The sequence below is a fragment of the Agelaius phoeniceus genome, chromosome 25, assembly GCF_051311805.1.
Source record: "Agelaius phoeniceus isolate bAgePho1 chromosome 25, bAgePho1.hap1, whole genome shotgun sequence".
Lineage (NCBI taxonomy): Eukaryota > Metazoa > Chordata > Aves > Passeriformes > Icteridae > Agelaius > Agelaius phoeniceus.
Genome location: NC_135289.1, coordinates 6,519,484 through 6,531,686, shown reverse-complemented (window position 1 = coordinate 6,531,686; position 12,203 = coordinate 6,519,484). Strand labels below are relative to the sequence as shown.

General features: G+C 58.9%; 1 protein-coding gene across 1 annotated transcript; it reads right to left on the bottom strand.

The window, feature by feature from the left end:
• Positions 1-1,854: 1,854 nt before the first annotated feature.
• Positions 1,855-11,353, bottom strand: LAD1 (ladinin 1). Its single transcript, XM_054648527.2, has 10 exons — positions 11,316-11,353; positions 8,045-8,185; positions 6,366-6,843; positions 5,812-5,946; positions 5,069-5,118; positions 4,242-4,314; positions 3,712-3,843; positions 3,307-3,396; positions 2,175-2,252; positions 1,855-1,863 (listed from the first exon to the last, which is right to left on the bottom strand). The coding sequence occupies exons 1-10, from the start codon at positions 11,351-11,353 to the stop codon at positions 1,855-1,857; spliced, it is 1,224 nt and encodes a 407-aa protein (XP_054504502.2).
• Positions 11,354-12,203: the final 850 nt, after the last annotated feature.

Genomic DNA, 12,203 nt, shown 5'->3' with positions numbered 1-12,203 from the left:
CCCGGGAGAGCGGCCGGGACACCCCGATCCCAGAGCCCATCCCGGAGCCCATCCCGGAGCCGATTCCCCCAAGGGGCGGGGAGGGATGCCCCGATTCCGGACCCTATCCCGAGCCCATCCCGGAGCCCATCCCAGAGCCCATCTCGAGCCCATCCCAGAGCCCATCCCGGAGCCCATCCCGAGCCCATCCCAGAGCCCATCCCTGGCCGATCCCCCCGAGGGGCGGGCGCCGCCCCAGCCGTACCTGAGCGCCGGAGCTGCGGGAGCGCGGGGAGCCGCGGGGTCTGGGCAAGGCTCTTTGGGCCAGGAGGCTTTAAGGGGGCTGCAGCGCCCACCCCGGGGCGGGCAGCGCCGCAGGAATGTGCCCGGCGCCCAGCGAGGAATGCAACACTTGTGAGCTGCTATTTCGGCAGCCGCGGCCCTGGCCCCCTCCGCCGCTCCCCCTTCCCCCCCAGGAGCCCATATAAGCCCAAGCTATTGTGTGGCCTCAGAGATTTGCTATTTTAAACCCTCCGGAGCGAGATACGTGAGTGCCCGAGGGGCTGACACAAGCCAGCCCAGCTGTCACCGCGGCCGGGACGCTGATAAGGCAGCGCTGTCACCAGCGCGGGAGCAGCCCCTGCCCGGCAGCTCCGGCCCGGCTCCCGCAGCCGCTGCTCCCACCGCGGGATGCTGCAATGAGAAAGGAAGAGTCTGTTTTTAACCCCCCAGGACATATTGGATTCGGGATTTTCCCTATTTTCCCCTTGTCGGGAGAAGGGAAGGGAACAGTTTCCAGTCCCAGACCAGCAGTAGGTGACCAGGAGTGTTTTAGAAAGAGCAACTTTTATTAGAAAACAAAAAAAGCACAGAGTCCTTTCCCAAGCCTAACAAGCAGGATCAGCTCCAGGGGCAGCAGCAGATTCCCACACTGAATTTGTCACCACAGTGGTTGTTCAAGGCACAACCAAACCCAAAGAATGGCCCCAAGGAGAGAATTTGAGCCCATTGCCCATGGCACCCTAAAGGCCTCGAGAGAGCATCCCCCATCCCTGCTGGGTGGGCTCAGCAGCCACGGGAATGCAGGATCAGGGGCTGCCCAGCAAAGGGCTCAGGGGGAAAGGCAAGAGGGAAATGGGGCCCAGCCCGGGGCACTCAGCTCCATGAAATCCCCCAACAGGGCTGAGGCCATGGCCAGGGCCAGCTCAGCTCCCCTGGCCCACTGGATGAAGGGTCACTGCCTGCAGGGGCAGGGGATGGCAGGAACAAGGACAAGTCTCTGGTTCAGCTGTGTGTGGAGGAAACACCAGGGCCAAGTCCCCCGTTCTTCCATGGGACATCTCCGAGCACTCGTGTGGCTTCATGAACCTCTGGTTGTGCCCCTGTGGCAGGGACAGCCTGGCAGGGGTGACAGCTGCCTGCCCCACCTGCCCCAGGCAGCAGGGACAGACATGGTCCATGGATGTGCAGCTGGAACTCCCTCAGCCAGGCAGGTTCTGACATCCTCCAGCTGCCAGGGAGCCCTGTGGGGGATCCCCTTTGCCAGGGCAGCTCTGGGGCACAGGCAGAGATCAGGAACAGGACAGCAAAATATGTTGGGCAAACAAGGCAGGAGTTTGCCTTCAGCATCTGTGGGGAGCCTGCAGGCCTGGACACCCACAGACAGGCAGTGACTGGGGACTGGGGGCACAGGGAGACTCTTCCAGGCTTCTTCCTTCCCATCCCACAAGCAGAGGACCCCATGCCCTGGGCTGCACCCACGCATGGTACAGGGGACTCATGGCAGTGGCTGCTGGATGGTTGGGTAGGGCTGAGCTTTGATCTTTGGTTGGAGCAAACCAGTTTTTCCCAGATGGTCTGAGAGCACAGGTGGTATTACTGCAACTGCAAAAGAAAGTGGAACCACTGAGGCAGTGCCTGAGGCTGCAACCCCACCAGCTGCAGCTGCTTTAACCAGGACAGCGGCTGTCCCCACCTGGGGATGGGGCAGGCAGGGATCCCCTAAATCCCATGACAGGCCACTTCCCTTCTCCTCCCAGACCAGAGTCCTCCTCTCCCTTACAGATGCCTCCAGTTGTCCCCTCCTGCTGACTTCCCAAAGTCACAGGGTCCTGATTCCCCCACGTCACCTCTCCCTGTACATCCTGGCTCTGTCTCAGATGATGCACCAGGCTCCAGAGCAGTTCCATAATTACCTTGGTGTCTCCAGAGGTGTCCCCAGGCTGCTTTATCCAGACATCTCGCTTTGCCAGGCTGTTGATTCTCCGGATTTCCTGCAAACAGGAGAGTCAGAAGTGACAGGACAAAGTTTTCCCCAAGCGTCGTGTGCAGCATTGCCTCGGTCTGACTGTACCCAGACCTTGAAGCACACACTGTCCAGGTAAAACCAGCCAGCTTTGGGATCCTGCACCTGGGAGACCCTCAGAGCCAAGTGCAGCTCCAGCCACAGAAGTGGAGCAGGTGCTATTGAAGAATTGATCAAGGAGCTGCAGGCTTTCCCCAGGAGTCACCCCTGGACCAAACCCTTTGCTGGCACAGCTGCCTGGCACAGACACATCTGGGCAGTGCCCATCTCCCAGCCCAGCCTGGATCCACCTTCCCTGGCTGCAGGGCTGGGCTGCAGCTGCCCCTCCTGGGCTGCCACGAGCAGTGGCCAAAGCCCTCTCTGCTGTGAGCAGTGAGACCTGCCCAGGACCTGCTGAGCCCCTCCTTTCCAGGAACACCCAACAGCCAAAGGCTCTCTTGTCCCTCTCCTGCACATGGCCAAGTGGTGACCTCTGAGTCCCCTTGGCCGGGCACCTGGCACCCACAGCCACGAGACCCCCTCATTTTTGGGGGGTGGTTTCAAGTGGGGGTGCAGATGACTCCAGACCCCTCATGCACCAGGACCTCTCCAAGCCCCTCAGAGCTGAAGGGCTGAGCACACAGCTCCTCTCCCCCTGGCCCCAGGCAGAGCTGCTCATCCAGGCAGAGGAGATGGGATGGCAGAGATGGGATCGTGCTGGGGGCCAGAGTCAGGTATCCCTGCATGTCCTGGGACATGCACCCAGCTGGCTCCTCTCCCTCCTCAACCTCAAGGGCTGGAATCAGCTGTCCTGGGAATTTTGGGCTCACAGTCAGGACACAGCAACAAGGAGAGCCCTGATATTTCTTTGTGGTGGTCCTGCAGCTCTGATACCTCCAAATCTGGCTAAACTGCTCCCAAACCCTTTAACAGGTTCAGCCAAGGGTTCATCCAACCTTTCAACCCTGCCCCAAGGTGCAGCACCATGTCCTGTGAGCCTGCGGCTCTCAGGGCTCTCACTTGAGGTTGACACAAGCTGCTACCTTGCCGTTTTCCTCCTTGGCAGGCTCCTGAGCTCGGCTGATCCACAGATTAATGCGGGATGTCACCGACCCTGGGATCTTCAGGCTGTCCTGTGGCACAGAGAGGGACACCAGGGTTGCAGCAGCGGCTCTCCGTGCACGAATGTAACCCGGCCCAGTCCCCAGGGCACGGGGAGCCTGAGCGGAGCTGCGGCACAGAGCCCAGCCCACACACTGGCTCCATCCCAGCTCCTCCAATTCCAGCGCTCGGCAGGAACCCACACAGCGCCGGGGCAGCCCTGGCATCAGCTCCCCCGCTCCCTGCCGCAGCCTGCCAGGCTGAGCCCGGTATCGGGAGAGGGGAGGATCTGCCCAGCGGCGGTGCCTGCCCAGCACAGAGCGCTCAGGTCCCCGCTCCTGCCTCACCTTCCTGGGAGCCGCCGGCTCCGCCTTGCCGGGAGCGCTTCTCTCGAAGAAGTTGCGCTTGCTCGCCACCCCCTCCGAGGAGAGCAGGCGACTCTTCTGGGCAGGCACGGAGGATTTCACCCCCTCCGAGCGCTGCGAGAGAGAGGGGCGTCAGCAGGGCTGTGCTGCATCCCGGGGTGAAAAGAAAAGCCCAGCTTCTGGCTCGTACCCTGAGCCCCTTGGGGTCCGGTCCCCTGCTGCCCATCACCAGCTCACAGCTTTGTGCACTGCTTCCCTCAAGGGACCACAGCATCCCCAGACCCTCTCCACAGGACATCTCCTCCCTGCAGGGCCATGCAGCATCCCCAGACCCCCTCCAAGGGTCTCTGCTCCTAAAACCTTGAGGCCAATCCCTTTTCCTGCCTTTCCATCTCCTTCTTCCCCATCAGCTCTGTACTTGGTGCAGCTCAGGCCCTCCCCTCCCCACTGGGCTCCAGGCCACCCCTCTCTGCCCCCCATCCCCTCCTGGCTCTGCTGAGTGCCCTCAGTACCTGCACAGCTGAGTTGTACTTTTCCAGCTTCTCCCCAATGGTGCTGTTGCTGCCTGGGACCCTCAGACTTGCACTGGGGAACAAGAGGGAAGAGTTGAAACCAGCCCCCCCAGCATGTCCTGGGATCAGCCCATGGTCCTGGGGAGCTGCACCTGGCAGGAGAAGGCCCCATCCCACCCAGCACTCCTGCATCTGTCTGCCAGGTGCACCAAGCAGCCCAGCCCCTGCTGGTGACTGAGCTCTCTGGGTGTCACTGCCTTTCCAGGGCCACACTGAGCACCAAAATACCTCAGAGCTCCTCAGTCTGCCCTGGGTTCAGCTCTGCCAGCCCTGGACTGCATCACCCCCAATGTCAGTGTGGCTCTGCATACACCTGCCCACAGAGGGGTGGAGGATCCCCTGATCTGGTCACCAAAGCCAGGTCAGGCTGCTCATGGAGCTGTTTTGATGTCCCCATGGATGGCACCTGTGCACACAAGCACCAACATGGAGCTACATGACCCCAGAGAGGTGGGGGCTTGCTGGGGGATATTGGAGCAACATGGGACAGTGGAGGATGTTCCTGCCCATGGCAGGGGTTGGAATGAGATCTGCAGGGTCCCTTGGAACCCAAACCATTCTGTGGTTCCAGGATCTCATTCAGATGCAAGCTGCACTTGGACATTGTCCTGTCCCCTGCCAAGCATCGCTGCCTGCCCTCTCCACAGGGCTGGGGACCAATGTCCAGCAGATCTGAGCCAGGCCCCAGCACCTCCTCCTGCCTTGGAAAACAAAGGATGGCCATTCCTGCCCAGCAGGACCAAAGCAACACGACAAGAGGTGCTGACCTCCTTGTGAGAGGGCTTTGGCTCTCTTCTTTCTGCTTCTTGGAGATGATCTGGAAGACACAAGGAGAGGAGATGCTGCAGTGAACTTTGGTTATCCAAGATAAGCATGGGAGACACTATCTTACTGATCTCCCCCACGAAAGCTCCATTTGCACCCACACCAGAGCTTATCTCATATCAAAGCTCCCCAGACTATAGACACTTTATGGTGATAACAGTTTTATTCCCAGTAAAGCCTCATGGAAGTCAATCAAGTGTAGCCAGTCAGCCCTGACTCACAGCAGGGATGATCTTGACAGTTCTAGGCTTTCCCAGCCTCTCCAATCACTTCATTCCAGAGATCTCTTTTGAAATGAAATATTCTCAGACTGTAACATGGGATGGGAGGGAGGATGGATGTTATTTTTATCCTGTGCTTTCACATATGACTGGAAAGGCTGGAAGGTGGATGGCAATTCCTGTGGCACTGGAAATTCTGAGGACAATGAGTTCCCTGTTTTCTCATACTTCCCATAAGTTTTCTGGCAAGCACAAGGTGGATGAACTGGACATGTTCATCCTCATGGAGAAGGAAAATGGGGGAAGAGGGAAGCAGGACTGCAGTGCCCAGCCCAAGGGTAAGTTTTGAGCACACTTCTGGGAACAGGTTCTGCCCACATAATCCAGAGGCCACAGCAATCCTTCCTTCCCCCCATCCTCCACTGCCTCACTGGAATCCTTTCCCCACCTGCTTCAGCTCTTACCCTGAAGGAGACGGTTCTTGGGCTGGCCCGTCGGATGGAGGTGACGTGGGTTGGAGAAGGGTCTGGCTTTTCTGCAGCTTCATCTCGGGGAGGGGACAGCTGGATTACCTGCTTTGAGGGGTTCCTGGATGGCTGCTGAGGAAAAAGGAGACCTCAGATGTATCCCTGCAGAGCCTGCAGAGAGGACTGAGGTGCAGGAGTGGAACAGTCAGGGCGGGAACTGGGTTGGAGGCCAGAGTTTGAGATCAAAACCCTCCAAACCTTTCCTGTCTTCGTTGGACTTAGAGAGTCCCCAACAGCCCTTCAGTGTCACCATGATGGCAATCAGTGGGCCTTGCTGGAGAAGGTGATCAGGACAGCACAGACCAGGGAGGGGAAGGAGGTGGTGGGACCCTGTCCACCACTTCATGCTTTGCAGCTCTCTGAAAAACCTTCCTCAAAATCCTCCAGGTCCCATTTCCCTCCTGGTACTTTTGGGCTGTGTCTTTCTCTGGTTCTTCCAGCACCCAGGACCTCTCCCCCCGAGGCCTGGTGCTCCATCCATTCCTGCTTACCTGCTGCTCTGGAGATGAGGTCACCACTGAGCTTTTCTCTTCTGTGCTGCGGTTTCCCACCCTGGTGAGGATCTTCACCTCCCGGAGACGGCAGCTCCCCACCTCTGGTGGCTCCTTTGCCTCCTTCCTCTGCTCCCCCCGAGGAGTCTGCACTCCCTGGTCTTTGTCCTGGAGCCGTGTCCTCAGCAGCACCTTCCTCTCGGGGGCTGGCTCCACGTTCTTGTCTTGGGGCGGGTCCCCTCTGCCCCCGGCCGCCTCCTCTGCAGCCCGGCTGCTCTCCTGCCTCCTGCGGGGCTGTGCCTCTGTCTCCGGGCAGCTCTCTGCCACCCCTGCCTCCTTCTGCTCCTTCTCCTGCCTCAGCTTTTCAGACACAGCTGGGAGACACCTCGTTCTTCTCCCTTCTTGTGTCTTCAGCACCTCTGAGAGCTTTCGCTCCTCCCCATCCTCCGGAGACTGCGGCTTCACCAGGGATGAAGGTCTAGGGACAGGGACAACATGGGATGACAACCTCAGCACCTGGGGCCAGAGGGGTGCATTTCATGCTGCAAGTGAGGCAAAAGGCTCTGGAGAGGGACATAAAAATCCCACAAACATCCTGGAGTCCTCCTTGCAGACCAGGCTTGCAGCCACTCTCATCCCCATCACCCCAGCTCAGCTGTCTGAGAAAAAGTTTGGATTAAAATTATTTTTTTTCCTTTCTGTCGTAGAGATGAAGCATTTCTGCAGCCTCATTCCAGGACACCAGAACCCACCAAGTCCTGTGCCAAAGAGATCCAGGCTCAGGGCAGTCTGGGTCTGCTGCTGGATAAGAAGGGTGGCTGTGACTCTTCACTGGACCAGGAAAAATCCCACCAACTTAAAGTGGGAAGTGTTGGTTGGAAGCCAATCTGCTCTGGCAGGTCCACCCACAGTGAAAAGCTGTTTCCCCTCCTTCCCCCAGGCAAACAGGCACAAGGACTGGGAAGGGGCAGGAGGACACAGACACAAAGGCTGTGTCTGCACACTGGGGAGGAGATGGGATAACATCTGCCCTCCTCCTGAATTGCAATCACCACATGGCCAGCCTGTGTCAGCACCAGGGAAGAACTTGTCCTTCCCAGCTGGTTCATTTTAGTCATGCCCAGCTCCCCTTCACCCCTTATCCAGGCCGAGAGTCCCAACTCCATCCTGTCTGAAACACAGGAACACCTCTGGAGTGGGAGCTTCACTGTGGACACAAACTACCTAAATACTGGACACTCCCAGGACCAATTTAGAGAGTAGGTCAGGTTGTGTAAGGGCAGCCTGGTCCCAGAGTACCTCCAAACCCCAGCTCCCTGCAGCCAGGGACTTTGGCAGCACCAGTGGAAAGCCCTTGGCTCAGATCCCCACTTCAGCAAAGGTGCCACAGCGTCACTGTGAGGTCCAGAGGGGCAGCACAGCCAGCCAGGCTCTGCCTGCTCTGCTCTCCTGCCCTGCAGAGCTGGGCACCCCTTACCTGCTGCAGATCCACCTGCAGCACCACCCTGAGCCTGGCCCTGGCACCAGCCCTCCCCCACTCCTGCCCCTGTGCCATGGGGAGCCCACCCGAGGTGTCCCCCTCGTGCCCATCCCTCCTCCCCAGGGCTGTGAGCTCTGCCCACAGCTCAGCCAGGGCCCGGTGTCAGGAGCCAGGCCAATGCCAGCAGGAGCCCACAGACCTGCTGGAAGCTGGGCTGGTGTCCTTGGCAGGGCTGGCAGGTTCCTCCTCCATGGAGGTGGAGGACAGCAGGTTCCGGTGCCTTCGCCGGCGCTCTCTTTGCTGCTCTTCCTCATCCTCCAGGGTCCTCTGCCTGGCCAGGCTGTTTGGGAGGAAACATAAGGACATGGGGGGGCTGTGTCCTGCATGGGCACCCTGAAGCCCTGGTGCCAGACAAGAAAGGAACTGCTACACCCTGGGCAAGGCCAAGGGCTGGCAGAAGTCACCTTGCTGGAGGAGAGCAAGGCCAGCACAAGCCAAGCACCCCAAAGGGCTCTCACTCCACCCAGCTGATGCAGGCCCTTCCCAAAGCAAGCACTTGACTTCCCAACTCCCATTTTCTCCTGCTGGAGGGAGCACTCATTTCAAAGGAATCCCTATATTAAGCCAACCTTGCAGGGGAAGGATATTGAACCTGTAACTCAGCCAGACCAGGACCCTTGAGCTACCACACAGACCTCAACCACACAAACTGGAAGGGTAACCACTATGGCACAAGACTTTTGGCCAAAACCAAGATGTGGTGATGGTAATTTAGTTTTTATAGAGCAAAAACCCTCAGATGCAAAAATATCAGAGGCTGAAGGCAACTGCTGAGAGGCTCTGCCTGGGGATGGGGCTGGCAGGGCTCCTCTTCACCCCCTGCATGTGCCTGGACTGGGAATTGTTTATGATCACAGACTGAGACAAAAAGATGAGGTTTGGAATCATCTTTGAGCATTTTATTTTGCATAAGCCAAATGCGGGTTGGGTTTTATTACTTTTGGTTTTTGTTTTGATTTGTTTTAATAAAATACCACTTGGAATAAAAAGTTGTCCAGAAAACACCAGCTCTGCCATCCTTTCTCTGTGCCAAAGCTTCCCACCCTCTGTGCTGGTGCATGAAATGTGCTGGAAAATATTTTTATTGGCTGATGGAGCTTTTCAGAGCCTGGTTCTTCTCCCCCAACACGAGCCCTCAATCAGCCACAAACACTGCAGGGCACCCCAGCAGAGCCTCCCTGCCAGGGTCCGTGCCAGGACCTCACCCCAGCTCAGCCTTTGCCACGAATTTGACTTTTAGCGAAAGTCAGAGGGGCAGGGCCGCATTACGAGCGGGGACTTGCGGCTGGTTCCGAGTTACTGAGTAATCCCAGCCGGTCATAAATTAAACCGCTTTACCCCCCGCGAGTGCTCGCGGCTTCTGCTCCTCCTGCTCGGGGCGGGCGGGAGCGCGGCGGGGCCAGCGGAGCGCGAAGGGGGCGAGGACAGGGCTGGGGACAGGAAAGGGGACAGGGATGGGGACAGGGCAGGACAGGGCTGGGGACAGGGCTGGGCCGGGCCGGTGACAGGACTGTGTGGGCTGGGGACAGGGCTGTGCTGGGGACAGGGCTGTGCTGGGGACAGGACTGTGTGGGCTGGGGACAGGGCTGCCCTGCCCTGCCCTGCCCTTCCCTCCGCTGGCCCCGCAGCCGAACAGCCCCCACAGCAATCGGACCCGGGCTGGGGAGCTCCGGGCGGGCTCCGATGCCCGCTCGGCACCGGGACGGACGGGGCTGGTGAAGGCTGGAGGTGCCCAGGGAGCATCCCCGGCTGGGACAGCCCGGCCGTGTTCTCACAGCCCCGGCGCTCCCGGGCACATCCCAGCAGGCAGATTCCCGGGGAGGGGACACAGATCCCGGGGCCTCTGCACTCCTGTCCCTCAAGCAGTGACAGCACGGAGCACTAATGCCGAGCTAAATCCTCACAACAACCGGGTACTTCTTTGATTTTACACAGCCTCCTTCAAAGTGAAAATGGGATTTTCCTGCCTTGAATTACCGTGGTTCCTTCTGAGGCAGCACAAGACCTGGCACTATCCACAGGCAGCTCCTCATTATTTGTAATTAAGTGATCCACCCATCAGGCTATGGATCTACTCTGCCAATCTTTCTCTCCTCTTTTCAAAGACGGATTTATTTTTTGCTGTCTTACCTTTTTTAGCTGAAAGAGATGAGTAAAAAACTTGGGCAACTATCCCTGCCTTGTCCTTTCCTGCCCTGTCAATGATTAGCACAGAGATTTCTGACATTTCTGCTGTTTCAGTGCTGCCTAATCTCAGGAGAGCTCAGGAAATGCCTTCTGGGGCTGTGAAACACACGGGGTGCAGGACCCAGCTGGGCTGGTGTTGGGGCAGGTCGGGCTCAGGGGAGATGGATCAGGACAGGGCTGGAGTGGCCTCTGGATCTGTCCCACCCACACCAGAGGCAGCTGAGAGCTGGTGGCCTCTGAGCAGTGGGGTCTCAACTAAAATAAGGAAGTTTTTCACAGTGAGAGTGGGGAGGCCCTGGCACTCAGGGCACTCACAGCAGCTGTGGCTGCCTCTGGATCCCTGGCAGTGTCCAAGGCCAGGCTGGACAGGGCTTGGAGCACCCTGGGACAGTGGAAGGTGGGACTGGATGAGCTTTAAGGTCCTTCCCACCCAAACCAGTCTGGGATTCTAGGGACTCCCCTTTCTTACACCTGGTACTGAGGTTTGCAATTAAGTCTCAGAGCCATAACATCCATTTGGGCCAGGGTTCCTACTCTGATTGTGGCACAGGGTGGCTCTGTTTGAGTTTCCATCCCTGCTCCTGTGCAGCCCAGGCTGTCCTGGGGTCTGCAGGGGGTCAGGGCTGATCCCACCTCACTCCAGCCTCATGTGAGAGCCTGACCCAGCCCAGGGTGCCCAGGAGCCTCCCCTGCTCTGGAGCACTCTTTGGGAAGCCGAGGGAGCTGGCGGTGCTGCAGGGATTGCTCAGGGATTGCTCAGTCAGTGCCGCTGATTCAGGGCTGGCTCAGCACAGGAGGGGCTGCAGGCAGAGCAGGACACACACCCAGGGGCTGCATGGGCATGGGGGGACAGGAAACGTCCCCAGCCAGCTCAGAGCAAGGCTGGAGGCACAGCCCAGGTAGTCTGTTCCCCAAAGAAAGGCAAATCAGACCCAAAATGTATCCAGCATGGCGTGAGAATGCTTATCCAGGTAATTCTCCTGTGCCTGGCCCAGCTTCCCTAGGCAGCAGAAACAAAAACGCCTCCGATCTTGCCCAGCCACAAGAAACTCCAGCAGTGCTGAGCTCTCCGTGGGGCTGGCATTCACCTCTGCAAACAGCAAACACTCCCAGGGCAGCTGCCCCCTCCTCCCATCCTCCCCAAGCCCCTTGGCCACCAGCAGCCCCCCCTCACCCCTCCGTGCCCTGCTGGAAAGGGTTAAGCATTAATCCCCAGCACTTACCTGGAGAGATCGGACCAGTTCCTCCTGCTGAAGGACATTGCTGCGAGCCGGGAGTTCAGAGAGCCCCCAGAAGCTGAGCGGGCATCCAGGCCAAGGGAGCCGCGGGATCAGCGCTGCCCGGAGACTCTGCTCCCCGAGAAGGGAGGGAGGAGGGAGGAACTCCCTGCAAGGTTATTTCCCTGTGCACCTTCACCCTGCCTGCCTCCGCTCCCACCAGCTGCATCACATGGTTCCTTATCTACCTGACACAGGCAGGGCTGTGATTTGTGTGCCAGCGGCCGAGGGCCGCCCTGCCCAGCAGTGCCACGCACAACCAGAGCCCTCCTCGCTGCCAGGCCCGGGACCCGCGGCTCGGGCCATCCACGGCTCCAGGGTTTCGGAGACAACTCCCTGCAGAGAACCTGTTCTACCAGCCACAATCCGCCAGTCAACAACTGCTGCAGCCCGCGGAGGAGGCGAATTACCCCGGGCCGAGTGGGAGGAGGTTGGCTCCCGGGGATCCAAAACAGTCATTAAAGCACCTCTGGCTGGGCACGGTGCAGCCTTTCCACAGAGCTTGGGAGGGTCCCTGCTCCTTCCAGCCCTTTCTAGATGTCTCAAATGGAGCTGTCAAGGTCTTCTCATTCTTGGGCTTTGCTGCAGCAGTGAGCACCCACAGTCTCAGAGGGGCCTGGGGCATGGGGGGAATCCAATTTTTGTGTGCTGGAGCCCTGTGCCAGAGAGGACCTGTGTGCCCAGGTTCATCCCTCACCCAGACACAGCCCATCAATCCCATCCCCCCTCTGGCTGTGCCCCAGACCCCCACCCTTACACAGAGCAGCCCCTCCAGCCAAGGGCGGGTGTGAAGCCATGGGGTCACTGCCTTTGGGGGGGAATGGGGGTTGTCTT